General features: G+C 35.8%; 1 protein-coding gene across 1 annotated transcript in view; it reads right to left on the bottom strand.

The window, feature by feature from the left end:
- Positions 1-51: 51 nt before the first annotated feature.
- Positions 52-16554, bottom strand: part of ACAA2 (acetyl-CoA acyltransferase 2) — a 29281-nt gene continuing 12778 nt past the window's right edge. The window contains exons 3-10 of the mRNA XM_017888642.1: positions 13801-13929; positions 12126-12242; positions 10652-10799; positions 8673-8848; positions 7995-8124; positions 3819-3889; positions 1699-1853; positions 52-464 (exon numbers count right to left, since the gene is read on the bottom strand). Coding sequence (XP_017744131.1) covers positions 380-464; positions 1699-1853; positions 3819-3889; positions 7995-8124; positions 8673-8848; positions 10652-10799; positions 12126-12242; positions 13801-13929 — 1011 coding nt within the window. The 3' untranslated portion in view covers positions 52-379. The remainder of the gene's footprint in view (positions 465-1698; positions 1854-3818; positions 3890-7994; positions 8125-8672; positions 8849-10651; positions 10800-12125; positions 12243-13800; positions 13930-16554) is intronic.

Raw genomic sequence — 16554 nt, 5'->3', positions numbered from 1 at the left:
AAAAAAAAAAAAAAAAGAAAAGAAAAATATCAATGACAGGAAAACATTAACTGAAGTTAAGGCAACATTTATTTGATTTCCTTATAATCATATTACCTAAGGCAGAAGTGGTGGTTACTTGGCAAGAATACAATTTCTTTTAATGTCTTCTTTAGTTCAGAAATCATATTTCACTAGTACAAATCTGAGAGAATGTACTTCTAGCATGGGTTCCTATTCATGATCAATGTATTTTTGTGTCACCATGGCTTGATCAAATGCAATCGCTGTTTCAATGGCAGGGCATGGGCAGTTATGGCAGCTGCTCTGAAGGTCACTTGTTTTACTGTGGCCTGGCCAAGCAGAGTAAGAGTGGGTCACAGTGAGCTCACTGGTCTCTTCAGGCTGTGCTCTGAATGATGACAGCAATACCTTGGCCACCTCCAATGCAAGCTGATCCAACGGCATATTTTCCACCTCGACGCCTGAAAAAGAAAGCAGTGACTGAAATCTACTCTAATTTAAAAATTAGATTAATTAAATAGAACTAATAACAATCACATTTGCATTATTCATTCTTATTCAGCTCATCTGCTCAATCTTTTCCCCAGTCCTCAATATTGGTATGATTACAACAGGAAAAGACTTTGGAAAGCTGAAAGTTTTTAATTAGAAAAAAAAAAAAAAAGGGAGGCAAACTAAAAAGGAGATGAGTGCATTTGGGGTTAGAGGACCTGAAACACATACACAAGCTTGCATGTGTTATGAGAAAGGAGTGAGAAGAGGAGGTAACTGGATAAACAGGGGAAGCTGGGGAAGGGGATGAACATTCAGCTCCTTTAATTTATACAGTGACAGCCTCATGGCACCTTAGAAGAAATGTAATTAATAAAGTTTGTCCCTATGAAAGGGCAGATAATTTAGAAACTATCCATGTCCCTTTCATAAAAATTAGACTCTTTTAAAGTACTCATCACTCCTAAGATGATGACTTTGAGAAAATGATCCAGGAATTACTTCTGTATGTGTCAAACTTCTGTATGTGTCAATCACCTATTTCAACTCAGTGAATCATTAAGTGAAATAAGAGTCACATTTCCCCTGGCCTAACAGGGAGTCAGAGTAATTTTTCAGCCTGACTTACTTGGTTTTGTTTGCAATTTTTGTACAAACAGAGCAGACTGTTCCAAAATTAGATAGTACCAGAAGGAGGAGCTCTTCTATCAAAACTGAAAAGTACCAAACCCACAAAAGGTTCCTGTGGAACCCTGGAAGCAGTGAAAAGAAAAACTTAGCTCAGACCCAAATTGTCAGTTTGCTTAGATTTCATAAATTATGGCATCTAGATCAGTACTCATTCTACTTTCTTTTCTAAAATAAATTTATTTTACTCCTGTAACTGGCACTAAAACATACGTGCCATGAGAAGCAGGGCCTCATTATCTGCTCATGCAGTGAACACAAGCTGAGTGGCCACACAGTGCATAGAGACTGGACACACACAGGAAGAGCTTGGTTCCCAAGTGCAGAGCCACTAACAAGCTGACTGACTCATCCATGAGACCAGATGAAAAACACTACCCAAGTAACTTGTTCCTGGTAAGGGCCAGTGCAGGAGACATGAAGAATGAAAAATGTTGGAGTGTTTTGGGGAAACCTAAACCCATGCATTTCTATAAAAAACAGCAAATCTGAAATGCAGCTATTTCTAGCAAGTACCTTAATTCATGAACCAGGTGTGCAGTAATTCTTGATCCAGATCCTCCCAGTGGGTGACCCAAAGCAATGGCTCCTCCATTCACATTGGTTTTACTTATGTCAAGATTCAAACTCTTCTCAACAGCCAAGTACTGGGGAGCAAAAGCTTCATTGACCTTAAAACAAAAATTAAAGCACTAACAAAAATCCTTACTCACAAACTAATTTTTAAATGAGAATGGTCGAGTCCTATTGATAGTAACTCTGCTGTTTCTTCCTGTTTAAATTACCTCACAAAGTTCTTATATCTACAATCATTCTGTATAAAGCTATCAGGTTTGAAATGTGTGCATTTACTAAATAATTTTAGTCAAATGCATCCCTTAGAGGAAATTCTCAGTAATCCCATAAATTGACACATACCAGACACAGTGGGATATTGTAGAAAGCCCACAGGTTTTAGAACTGGATGGATGGTTCAAATATTGGCTATATCATTTGTTAGGATGTGACCCTGTGCATATTCTTTAAACTCTTTATTAAATTCACATTTCTGCATGTGAAAATGTGACTGTGGTATCATGCTAAGAGTCACTGTCAAGGTTAGATAAAATCATGGGTATTAAGTGCCCAGTGTATTACCTGAAACATGGCAAGTACTCAATAAGTGGTTGCTATTATTATTATTATGCAGTACTAGAAGCTATCCTTCCAAGAAGCTGACACAGAACAAAGAATAAACCTTCAAAGCCACATACATAAAGGGAACAGTTACTATGTTGAAATGTGGCAGTATAATATGAAAAGTATCATATTATACTTATCCAAACTTGCAATTACCTTACTTCAGGTTTATAGTACTGTATTATCATATGATCTTAATTCAGGAACTTTATAGATAAGGAAACTCATTCTAAGAAAGGTAACTTTTGCAGAGTTGGGATAAAATTCAGTCTGTGCTCTTTCCTACTATACTCTGTGGTCTCTCAAGATGGTGCCTCATTTGTGCTGAGATCCACCATTATCTTTCTACTCTACAGAGCCATCTTCAAAGAGATACTAAGAGACCTAGAATAGGTAGTGAAACTAGGCTTCTGAACCTAGGAAAACTGTTCTGAGTTACGTCCTTGAGAATGTATACATTTACAAATGATTATGAACAACTTTCCAGAGTAGATATACTTCAATAGTTTTAAATGTGAAGTCTAAAGTGAGAAATTTAGTGGTACCTATTTGCTGACACAAATATAATAAATTAAGCAGCCTCTTTGAGGCTCTCATCTGTGATCTACTAAAAGTGGAAGAGATTTAAGGATAAACCACTTGTCTGAAATCATGGTTTCCTATGTGAGAGATTATCATAGAGGAAATCACACCTGTGCCTACGCCTTCTCTATTGAATTAAATATAGTCATATTTCCTTTGTTCTATTAGTTATTTCCCAATGCCAACATCACATGCTTAATCACCTAAAATTTTCAAATACTCCAAAAGTGGGGAACGTATATAACCATCTTTGTTTCTCCACCTCTTCTTTTAATTATGCTAAATGCTTAAGACACTTTAGTGCTAATACTAACATTTAAAAAGAAATCACTCAATAAATTTAAGTTCTAGTGTCAAAAATTATGATAGGTGCATCCAAAATCAAGCTATGACTATCATATAAAAGCCAAAGATACATTTAGATACATTTAAGGGAGGGGCTCTATTTGGGGAGAAGGGCAAGAAACTTGTAGATTTGGTACTAGATATGGCTTTTCTATTATGTCAATTATTTTATATTTCTTTACTTTATTAAGTTAAAGTTACTTTTCTCCCACCTTATATAATATTCAACAGGGATGTTAATAGTCTAAAATGTAACAGAGTTTTATACAGTAGTAAGACATTTCCAGGAATCTATACTTTAGTAGGAGAAGTCAGGCAGTTTGAATATTCAAATAAAAGTAAAGCATTTTAACCAGGTGGGGAAAAGGATCAACACAAGGCATCTAATGAAGGTACTATTTATTTAGATGTACATCATTTGGAAAGGCTAACTACAATGAAATTCAAAGAGCAATGAGACCAAATTAAAGTCATTTATGCTATAAAAGTACATGGTTTATTCATGTTGTAAAAAAAGAAAGAACACTTGCCTCTACCAAATCCATGTCCTTAAGACTCAGTCCTGCTTTCTTCAGTGCCCCATTGATAGCAGGGACAGGACCTATATAATAAAATCTTCTATAAAATATAGAAATAAATGTCATCTTATATTTATGTATCAAGCTTCTCCTTTCCAAGTAAGGAAGAAATAATGCAGCAATTATTAGAAGCCACAAACCTTACTATCTTGACAGTACCTATTAAATGAAGTAATAATAAAGAGGCAGAAAAAGGGCCCAGGCATGGTGGCTCATGCCTGTAATCTTAGTACTTGGGGAGGCTGAGGTGGGAGGATCACTTTAGGCCAGGAGTTCAAGACCAGCCTGGCAACACAGCAAGACCCCCGTCTCTTAAAAAAAAAAAAATAATAATAAAAATAAACTGGAACCAAGGTGAAAAGTTGTTTATACATTCAAACTGCAGATAAGAGAATTACATGAAAAGTTCTACCATAAACAGCTTTAAGATTTAAAACAGCCAAAGGAATTATATATGGGATATATTAATTATCCCATATATTAGTTATATTAATAGATTATAATTGATATCAAAGAGCAAGGCAGACTGAGTGCTCTCCTGGGATCCAAGCCATATGCATTCATAGCACAGAAGTTACTGTGGCTATTTCTGAATTTTCAGGCCATTTGGATAAAAGGCAAGAAATAGCAGCAGTATCGCCACATGGGTACAGAGAGTTGGAAAACTACCAGGCACTTCAGGGAAGGTTTTATCAAGTAAGGTGATGTTTACAACTCCAGGGGTAGGCAGAAAATTTAAATAAAACATAACTTCTAATTTAAGACATGCAACTCCATTTAATAAGACTTCTGAAATAAACTTTAGCTTCCAGATTTCTGATGATCTAATGAGAGTTTAATATTGCTCATAATTTAAGTAAATCCATATATTTTTCCAAAAGGTAAAAAATTTGGGTAGAGAAGATTATCTACTTTTCTATTTGTTCTTGAAGAACGAAACTGCCAAAAATGTCTACAAAGAAAAATATGTGGTATGTTCTGCTGAATGCAAGTAGTCAAATATTCAGCATCAAGCTTCACAAGCATTTTACCTTATAAAATGGAAAATCAGTATTTACAAGAAAGGTATAATGAAACCTAAATATAATATTTATTCTGTCATGCAGTTAAAATGCTCTTTGGACAACAAACCGTGTGCTTATTGATTAGGACTGTCCAGGTAATGCATTTTAATGCAATTTAAAATGCCAGTTTCATGTGGCTACTGATTTACTACAGGATCCAATTCCAGATTCTCTTTGTATGTCTAAGCATGAAAATGTGAAAATGAGATGGGTATTCAGTAGTAAAGCATCAGTTATCCAGCCTGGTCAGGGGATGAAGTAGCCAACAGTGGTGACAGACACATAAAAGGTGGACAATGTTCAGACCACTGTACATACTTCCTTGTCTGCATAAACAACACAGCAAGCATGACTCGGTATGTTCACTTGAACTCAGAATCCACCGTAACAATATGGTAGGCCATAACTTGATTTTTAAAGGACTCTTCCCAGACCACTGTTATTTACTGGGCCTCAAGAAGGTTTAGTATTCTTGTTAGGAAAAGGAGACCTTATTTCTAGTCCCGTTTCCTGTCACTAATAGCTGTGCAACTTTGTGCATCTCTCTGGGCATCAAGCTACTCATCAATAATGCTCTGAATTGGTTTTCAACCTTTTTCTCTTTAAGCATCAGAATTCTTTCTGCATAAGGAAGCCAAGTAATAGATAATGCCAGAACTGCTCCAGCTGAAGAGGCTCAAAGTCCCACCCACCACCCTCTACCATTGCCACCCCTGAGGAATTCCAGGGAGTGCTGTCTTTCTATAGCTGTGTACTTCCTCAGAACACTACTATTCTCTTCAAGTCATGGCTTTCCCCCACTTTTTTTTTTTTGGTCTGCAGCTATTCTGCAGGGCTAAGGATTGCTAGTTGTTAGGTAATCATAGGACTGAGGACCACTATTCTTGTAAGTTAGATTAACAAACCAGTTGATACTCAAGTAGTTACCTTGTTTAATCCCATCACTACATACAAGTGACAGACAAGCTTCTAGATGAAGGAGGCAGCTGATACTGTGGGACACCTGGAATGTACAGCTCTGTTCAAGCCCTGAGGAAAAATGACAGTCCTACCACAGTGACATTCTTTGTATTTTAGGGCAAATATTCAGGCCCAGGAACAGAAGGAAGGAAAACAACCCTTTCTTTGCTCACTGGCTATGCTAATCTATCAGAACCTATTAAATACGGTTAAACTGTAAAAGAAGTATAAAATAACCAACCCATGTCACATACATTTGTTTGATCATCAAAAGCATCTAGGTGTATGGGAAAAAAAAAAACAAAAAAAACTCTGCTTTTGTGCTGGGCGTGGTGGCTCACGCCTGTAATCCCAGCACTTTGGGAGGCTGAGGTGGGCGGATCACCTGAGGTCAGGAGTTTGAGACCAGCCTGGCCAATGTGGTGAAACTGTCTCTACTAAAAATACAGAAATTAGCCACGCGTGGTGGCAGGCACCTGTAATCCCAGCTACTGGGGAGGCTGAGGCAGGAGAATCACTTGAACCCGGGAGGCAGAGGTTGTAGTGAGCTGAGATCACGCCACTGCACTCCAGCCTGGGTGACTAAGTGACTCTGTGTCAAAAAATAACAAAACAAAACAAAAAACCAAAACCCAACTCTGCTCTTGGGCTCCACTCTGAACCTACTGAAACAAAATCTAAAGGTGTGGGATTATGAGCGGATTTTGACAATCATCTGGGGTTGGGAACCACTGCCCTAGATATCAAAATAATAAATGCCATAACAACATATGGATGTTTAATTTTTCCACCACCTTCCATTTCTAAAACAAAAGTTATGTTTTGCCAATAGTGGATAGCCGAAAGCTAATAAGCTTCTAAGACTGACTTTTCACAGGTGTCAAAATATCTTGCAGTTCTTGCTGACATAAATTTGAGACACATAGGAGAGATGACAAGCTATGAACATGCCAGCTTTCTTAGGAATTCTATACAGAGATATAGAGTCTTCTCTAAGGGACATGGCAGCAAATATGGTTGAGTATTAATCCCAAATCAGCGTAAGTGGTATTGTTCGAGTAGAACCCGTAGGCTTACACTGAAGGATCTCTGAGATGGCAGGTTGGTAACAGGTTCTCCTCCTTCTCTCTTGGAACCTACCTCAAAACAATTTAGTTACTCAAAAAAGGGCTAAACAATCTGAAATCCATACCCTAGGGCAGGCTTTTCCTTAGAGTGGGAGGTTATATGTAGGTGGGATAGATCAAAGTTACTAAGCACCAAGTTTTATTTTTCCAAGTGAGGCACCTAATTGGTTCCCTGTTCCCCCAGAGAATGACAGGAACTATTAAAATTCAGCATCATGTGTGGTTCCTAGGAGTGCATCCAGCAATAGAGTTCCAAATTTTTTCCAGCTAGTACTTTACCAATCTAAATAATTATTTATAAGTCTTTATTTTGCTAATACTCACCTGAGCAAGAGGAATATTATTTTGACTTCCTGAAACTATGCGTTTAACTCACAGTGAAGAGAGCACTTGATTTCAGAGAGACTTGGATTCATACCCTGGCTGTCACTTACTGATTTGGAACCTTACAAGACAACCTCCCTAAGCCTCAATTTTCTCATTCACAAAGAAGTCTCCCTTACTGGAGATGTGGGAAGACTGAATGAGGTACTTTCATTGTGTGTAAAATAACCAGCAAGGAGCTGCGGTACCACCTTCTCCACATAGCCTTCTCTATTTCACCCCAGGATTTCTCCCATCTCATAATTTATTTTATCTTGTCAGGATCACGTTTCTGTTTCGATTATTTCTGTTATTTTCTGTGTGTTGATTTCTAAACTCTCAAAGGAACAATAAGATATGATTACTGTGTGTTGATTTTTTAAATCTCAAATGGACACTAAGATATGATTACTTCCTCCATGGAGTTTACACGGTCTTGGTTTTTCTATTGTGTCTAGGATAGTTCTTCATAAAGATTTTTTATTTAAACTGATCACCAATCTTCTTTTCTCTACAGGTGACCTTGGTATGGCTACTTTTTCAGGACTCTAAATGCCAAAGAAGACTTATCTCCAGAAATATTATAGAACCGGTTTGTTTTACTACAAACTTACCAATACCCATGATAGAGGGATCACATCCAGATACAAAGTAGCCCACAATTCTTGCCAGTGGTGTGAAGTTATGCTTCTTAACAGCATCTTCACTAGCTATGATAACAGCTCCAGCACCATCAGCTATCCCCTTGAAAATAAAAATACTAGAATAACTAAAGGCTAAAACAATCCAGTTAATCAAGGTTTGAACTAATAGAGTAGTAGTATCAGGAATATGGCAGTACATAGGAAGCCAGTGCACAATCTGAGATACAACTAGAAAAGTGGTACTCTGGTGGATGAAGGAGATTTTTTAAGGCACAGAACACAACTTTACTAAAGAAAAAGGAAAAGGGTGTCAAGGAAAAACTTCTTTCTAGATGTGAGTAGATGTAAGAAAAAATACGATGAACTGTATACATGAGAAAAAAAAAATTTGAAAACCAAAATAAGCCAGTTAGATTTGTTTCTGAAATGTCTTAGTTCTGAAAAAACTAAGAAATCAGAAGAGTATTATATAAATATGAAAAGATTTTGTGTGGGACTATGAAAACCTAAATTGATTGAATATGAACACTATTAGTTTAAGCTAAACAACTAAAGACTGGCATAAAAAGTATTTACAAGATACTTCATAATTATCTTGCGTTGAACACATCAGGAAGAATTGAAGCTAATCTGTGTGGTGATACCAACCGATGCATTCCCTGCAGTGACAGTTCCATCTTTCTTGAATACTGGAGGAAGTTTCTGTAACTGTTCCAGGGTGGTTTGGGGCCGAGCATGTTCGTCTACCTGCATTGTCTGTTTTCCTTTCTTTGTCTTCACTTCAATTGGTGCCATTTCATCATTAAAGTAGCCAGCATCATTAGCTGAAAAATAGTAGAAAGACTATCATAAGAATAAAAGAAACATGAAAATAAGTCAAACATACTCAATTTCTCATCTACCCTTTCCTCACAGTCTACTTTAAAATTGAGTCTTTATTATTTATTTATTTTTAAGATGGAGTCTTGCATTGTTGCCCGGGCTAGAGTGCAATGGCACAGTCTCAGCTCACTGCAACTTCCGCCTCCCGGGTTCAAGCGATTCTCCTGCCTCAGCCTCTCCAGTAGCTGGGATTATAGGCGCTCACCACCATGCCCGGCTAATTTTTTTATATTTTTAGTAAAGACGGGGTTTCACCATGTCGGCCACGCTGGTCTCGAACTCATGACCTCATGATTCGCCCTCCTTGCCTCCCAAAGTGCTGGGATTACAGATGTTAGCCACTGCACTCAGCCTGAGTCTTTACTATTTACTTACACAACTTATCTTCCATATTGGAGGATTCATGATACCATCATGTGTTTATGTAGATGCATTTTGCATCTTTTAAAATTATATTTTAAAATTATATTTTAATTTTTTCACCACCATTTTTTTTAAACCAGGTACTGCTAAGAGTGTTAGCAGCATCTGTCTGTTAGCTATAGACGTAAAGGCACTAAGTGGATTTAATGCCCCTTTTAAACTTCTTTTGGTGAGATAAGCAATTAAAAAGTTACCAAGTTATCTATGCCACAAAGTAATCTAACAAACTTAACAGTGATAGGCAACCCGAAGAAATTATGGGAGCAATCGCTAATACAATTATAAGTAAAACATCTTACCTACTTTGACCTCCACTGACTAGAATGTACTGTAGTAATCTACAGCTTCGGAAACAGGGTCAGGAATCATACTAACCTAATTTGGTATCACTTTACAATTGGCAAAATACTTTCTTTATATGCCCTTATGTGGTTTTACAACAACCTTATTAGATAAATAGGGAAGGCAAATATTGTTATCTCTATTTTACAGAGGTTCAGTGAATAAATGATTTGACTGAGCTTGATAACTTGTGCATGGTAGAAGTAGAAACAGAACTGGTAACTCTTGACTTCCAGACCAATCCTCTTCTACTATGAACATATAACTAAAAAAACACAGATGAGTTGGATTCCACTTACCCTTCTGAAATGCTAAGATGGACTTTATCCTCATTACTTCAAGCATTTAATACTCCTAAATAAGCGTTTCCACTTGCTTTAACAGTTTAATTTTAAAAATATCACATTTCTTGAATTGCTGTCACATTGCCTGTTTTGGACTGGCGCTATAGCAACCTGCTGTGCTACACCAGGGCACTCTAACTAGAGTCTCAGACTAGTTCTAAGTCTCCGAGTCAGGTACAATGATTCTTAATTAGGAGTGGGAGAAGGAAAGCATAAAAGACCCAGTGGGTCTTTTCCAAACACATTACCCCTTCTTATGATTATGATATGGCTTGTGGGAGAGGACATCCTCTATATTCCAGTTTCCACAGTGAGCTATCACCTCTGACAGAGTGTATCATATTCCTCAGCATGTTCTACTGACAACAGGACCAGTTCAGCACAAAATTCAAGGGTCCATCTAGGGTCAAGTAGCAATACCACTTTTTAAGTAGTATTAACTTTTTCAAAACAGAAATTCCCAGTTAATTTTGCAATAATTAATAAAATATCTAATCATCTAAAAACGAATAATGAAAAGATGTAATAATTCTTAAAGGTATGATTTGTAAATATTATATAACCATAATAGAAATGATGAAAATATTTCCTATAGATATTTATTCTATAGATACTGATATTTTCCAATTCACTCACCAGCTTTCCATCTCTGCTGTGACTGCAGGGCATATTTGTCACATTCTTCTCTGCTTATTTTGTGTTTTACAGCAAGATTCTCTGCAGTCATTGCCATGGGGAGCTGGACATGCTGATCTGTTAATCCCGCCCATAAAGAATCTTCCAGCTATCAAAAGACATTAATAAAGTGACTTGTTAAGGCATTACCTTTTAAAAGTAATATGTTATAAGTTCTTTAAATTTAAATAACACTTCCAATAAAAGTAAAATTAAGACTTTCTGATAACCATTTACTATTTTCATATTCCTATTCAGCTCTGGGATATTTTCTAAAAACATGCAATGTTTTTGAGAACATTCAATGTCACACAATAAAATGTACACATTCCCTGTCCCTCTCTAAATATGGGTATAAGAACAGCCAACAGGACTAGACATGTATGGTGAGATCACAGAAGTTACCCCTATAATCGAAAACTAAATCCTCAAGGTCATATTTTGTAGAAAACCTGACAATGAGTCTTCATGCAATGTTTTCTTATAGCCACCTTTGTAAACCAGCCCAGAGTTCTGTAATAAAGAGTGTATCTTTTTTATCCTGTGCCTCAGTGACAGGAATAGCTGGTTCTATTAGTTACTATGAGGCTGAAAAGAACTTGGGACAGGTTCTCAGAGTCACAGAAAGGTTGTTAATTATTATTCAAGTAGTTAGAGTCTCTGCTAAGTGTGTCCCACTTGGCTGCCTCATCAACGTTTGACTCAGTGACTTGTCTTTATAAAGGATATCTCAAATGTGTTTCGTGGCTAAAATCCGCATAGATTCTCTTAAGTCTCATTCCTTTCAACTTTCAAAAAGGTCAGGTGAGAAACTGGGTGAACAGTGTAAGTCAAACATTACTACTGAAAATGCTAAAAAATATAAAATGTCAGTAGCCCTTTCACATAGGAATGAGAAGAAAACATAATTCTTTATCAATATTGTACTATCATTCTCAAGTTGTAGCTTTCAAAGATAAAATCAGTTTTTGTTTGATTTGGGACAATATAATCTGTATTCAAAGACGTTTTGTGTGATGAAGAAGAAATCTGAGATTGTCCCAGAAATAAAACTTCTATAAGTCACATTAAAGATTTAATTACTCAGATTACTAATAGTTTAGTAGGGAGATTAATTCACTCTTTTGTCTATCTTTTTAATCCACTTCTTCCCTTCCTCCATCTCTCCCATGCTTATGGCCACTTACACAGGATAATTATACTACTAGAGGTCTGCTGAGATAGAATCAAATTTCATATGGGTTAAAAATGTCAAAACTAACAACCAAAATAGTTTTGAAATAGTTTACAAACTTCTAATCATTCATATCTTGCCAATCCTCATCAACAAAATTGGTATCAAAATTAGTTTTCTCTCCCATAAAAAGGTACATTGTTAAAAGTACTTATATAATGCTAATAAGAACTAATTCTTTTAAATTTTTATGGTTCCAACCTTGATATCTGATCCAAGCTTGGTTCCAAAACGCACATTTCCGACACGGTAGGGAGCTTGGCTCATGCTTTCGGTTCCTCCACATAAAACAACTTCAGCGTCTTTAACACAAATTTCCTATTTAAAAACAAACAATAAAAACTCCTTTAACCGTACCCAATGTATTAAGAAACACACTGATTTTACAAATTAATGGTAAATCCAACAAATATTGTACCCTAGCTTACAGTGTCTCAAAAGGAAATGCTTTTAAAGTAACTGTAAAGCAAACGCTAAAGTATCCATTACCAAGACGTAGGGGGAGAAAACTAAAAGGTTTCAATCATGTTTGCCTGAGTAACAGGCCCTACCTACATTTGGCTAAGAATAGTAATACTTAACACAATATAAACCTTGAAAATCAACAGAGATATTAATATCTGGCATAAATGTACAGCAGATAATAAAGGACAAACCCTTTAAAAAGGCAAAAGAAAAATTTATCCCATTAATGGAGGTATCTGAACGAGACCAGAGATCTACAAGAACTAGTTCAATCTAGGTGGCACATAACAAGGAAATCATTTCATTCTTCCAACGCTTTCCACTGTTTGCCTTTCTCAGAAAAGCAGCAAATAATGAGCCTCTAAGAAAACCTGATGTTTCTTAAAATTATTACTAGGAAAACTGAGGTCACTATTTAAGATATATCGTTATAGAAACAAAGTAATGTGAAAATTGTTTATTAAAATATGCCTCTGTCTCTTATTTTGTTTGTAATAAAATGAAGACTTTTACAAATGAAATTGAATTTCACTTTACTCTCTTCCCTGTGTTCAAAGAAACAAATGTATTTAACCAACCGTCCTTTAAAAAGGTCAAACTAGTTTGTACTTCTAACAGCATCATTCACTTCCTTTGAAATAAAACACATTTCCTCATCCTCTCCTAAATTCTTGAGAGTTCCTGCTTGCCTCACAGTCTTTATTCAGTGCCTCACAGTTAACGCTCACAGACCTGGGTTCAAATTCTACAACTCAGTAACCTTAATGGCTTTAATAATCAGTTTCCTTGCCTGTAAAATGAGAATAATAATAGTTCTTGCTTCATAGGATGGTTGTAAGATTAAATGAGATATTGAATGTAAATCTAGCAGAGTGCCTAGCATGTAGGAAGCACTCGAAAAGAATGATGAACATATTAACTTTTACAAATATTGTAGTAAAGTATATACATATATAATACTTACCATTTTAACCATTTTTAAGTGTACAGTTCAGTGGCATTAAGTGTATTCATAGTGTGATGCAACCATTACCACCACCCATCTCCAGAACGCTCTTCATCTTGCAAAACAAACTCCATATCCATTAAACACTAACTTTCCCTCACCAGCCCCCGGGAACACCATTCTACTTTCTGTCTCTATGAATTTGACTACTCTAGGTATCTCAAAGAAGAAGAAACATACAGTATTTGTCCTTTTGTGACAAGTAGCTTTTTTTTTTTCTTTTTTTTTGGAGACAGGGTCTCACTCTGTTGCCCATGGCTGGAGTGTAGTGGTATGATCACGGTTGACTTGACCTCCAGGGCTCAAGCAATCCTCCCTAAAGCTAAAGTGTTATATTGCAGTGGGACATTTCTTCTAGTAACTATTAACATATTTTCAGAGAATTTAAAAAAATGTTGTCCATACCTGACATCCATTCACAATGGACTGGAAACCAGAACCACAGAGCCTATTAATCGTGAGAGCTGGGGTCTCCTTTGGGACTCCCACACGCAAACCCACATGCCTTGCCAAATATATAGCATTTGAAGAATTCTAGAAGAGAGAAGGAAAAGAAAAATAATATCCTCTATAAATCCAGTAATTAAGAACAAGCACTAAATACATGGAAATGCTGGCAATCTATCAAAAATGAGAAACCATATGGCTCTAAGGTAGGACAAAAATACATCTAAGTACAGCATATTGTATCTAATACGTGTTTACAATTTGACTAAAAACTATAGTCAATAGGGTTTTTTTCTATTTTTTATTGGGGTAAAATACACATAACAAAATTTACCATTTTAACCATTTTTAAGTATATAGTTCAATGGTATTATTTAAATACATTCATAATGTGTAACCATAGTCAATTGGTTTTCAAATATATTAAAGATAATTGCCACTTAGAGAAATCCCACTAAGTCCTTAATATAAGACAGAAATTTATAACAATTAGAGTTATTTAAAAATGGAATAGGCTATCCTAAAGTAGTATGCTCCTTAACAGAGGAAGTATCTGAGGCTGTGGTTCTCAACCTTGGTTGCAGGCTGGAATAACCTAGTAAGCTTTATTAACATACTCATGCTCAAGTTCCTAAGCAAATCAATTAAACCAGAAAGGCTGGAGGTGGGGACTGGGCATCAGTAGTCACTTTTAAAAAGCATCCCAAGTAATTCTAATGTAAAACAGGCTGAGGACTGCATACTTAGGGAGAAGACAGATGAATGATTGGTCAGGAGAGTAAGAGGTAGGAGTAGACCACTGCTCCCCAAACTTTGAAATGCATACAGGGGCATCTTGCTATAATAAAATGTAGGTTCTGAATCAGCAGGTCTACGTCTGCCTGAGATTCTGCATCTCTAACCATTTCCCTGGTGAAGCTGATGTTGCTAGTCCAAGAACCACACTTTGAATAAAAAGAATGCCTTAAAAAAAAAAAAAGTAACAACCAAAAACATTAACAGCCTGTTTTGGAGGCTATTAGCAAGAGCAAAAACAAGTCTGACAAAATGTAAAAAATTGGTCTATCAAGCTACAGGGTTTTAGGATGTTCATTGTACTATTCTTTTAACTTTTGTGTAGGTTTCAGGTTTCTCAAAACTCAACAAATTCAGCACATTTATAAGTTAAGGGTTTTGAATACAGATGAAACTGGGAGGAACTCAGTATAACATCAATTAATCTACTAACTGTTTCATTTGTTGACTGAGATGAAATTATCTTATTTTACAAATTAATGTCATTAAAAAAATTCTTGGTCAGTGGATATTCTTTTGCCAAGGTTTGTCAAATATTGCATATCAACTGAATAAAAAAAATTTACACGATCATCTCAGTCAACAGAAAAAGCATTTGACAAAATCCAACACCCTTTTATGACAAGAACACTGAACAAACTAGGAACAGATGGCAACTTTCTCAATCTGACAAAGGGAATCTATAAAAAATCCACAGCTATCATCATACGTAAAGGTGAAAGGCCAGATGCTTTCCCCCTATAATCAGGAATAAGACAAAGATATCCATATCTTATAACTTCTATTCAACATTGGAGATTCTAGCCAGGGTAATTAGGGAAGAAAAAGAAAAAGAATCCACACTGGATTTCATTGTTTCTTAAAAAATAAGTAAAACTCATTTATTCCAAATGATATTTAATAATATTAAACTCAATTAGAAAAGCAGCTTTGTGGTATTTGTCAAATGTCATTCGAAGCATATTCTGTTCTCTCTTAACCATAAAGGCCTAACCCCAAATATTTACTTGTTAAGCACTTAACATCCTTACAAGAAAACTCTATCTTGGCCTGACAGAAAACTTAAGGCAAGAAAAACTGTCTTTAGGAACAGAGGCACAAACACAATTAAACTAATACTATTTATAGTGACTTTGTGTTATAAAGTTTGAGAGAATACATGCTGGGAAAAAAATATATTTTAGAAGGAAAACTTTAAAATTCTAGAAAACACAAAAACCAAAAGTATCCAATTTCTATTTAATCTGTTCCAATGCTTTCTCAGGTCAGAGGTAAAAGCTACAAAATAAAATAAAAACAACAAAAGACAATATTGAGAATTCTTTACGAAAATATTTTAGGTTCAACAGACATAACTGCCAAAGAAAAAAAGTCACTGCTTTTTCTGGATGTGAAGATACACAATGGCAAGATGAACAGAATCAAGTTCAAATGCAAGGCCTAGTGATTTCTGTGTCCATTGTCATTCTCTTTCCTTTAGCAATGATCACATCATTGACATCTTTAAATATATATATCATATATACACGTGTATATATGAAAGATATAGAAACCGATCAAATATATATAATCTTTTTCATTAGATTATTACCTCCTTTTAGTCCACTTTGGGCACCATAGCACCTAAAATAGCCTCTAACTAGGTATCCAATAAATGTTTGTATACTTTAAAGGAATTCTGAATTTTCAATTACCTGCATATGAGTGATTGATTTTGTATATCACACATAGCAAAACAGAGGGTAATAAAGCATCTTATTTCTTACAACAAACACTGATCAAGCTCCTACAATGCGTAAGAAAATTAGGGGAGGTGTGCTGTATTGCTTGGGTTTACTAAGGTGGCATATAGAGAAAATCAATTAACTTCAAGTAAGCCAAGGAGGTCAATCTGCTATTTAGGAAGCACTGAAATGC

This window comes from Rhinopithecus bieti, unplaced genomic scaffold (genome assembly GCF_001698545.2).
Source record: "Rhinopithecus bieti isolate Rb0 unplaced genomic scaffold, ASM169854v2 scaffold_18295, whole genome shotgun sequence".
In the NCBI taxonomy this organism is placed as follows: domain Eukaryota; kingdom Metazoa; phylum Chordata; class Mammalia; order Primates; family Cercopithecidae; genus Rhinopithecus; species Rhinopithecus bieti.
This window is presented reverse-complemented; position numbering and strand designations above follow the sequence as displayed.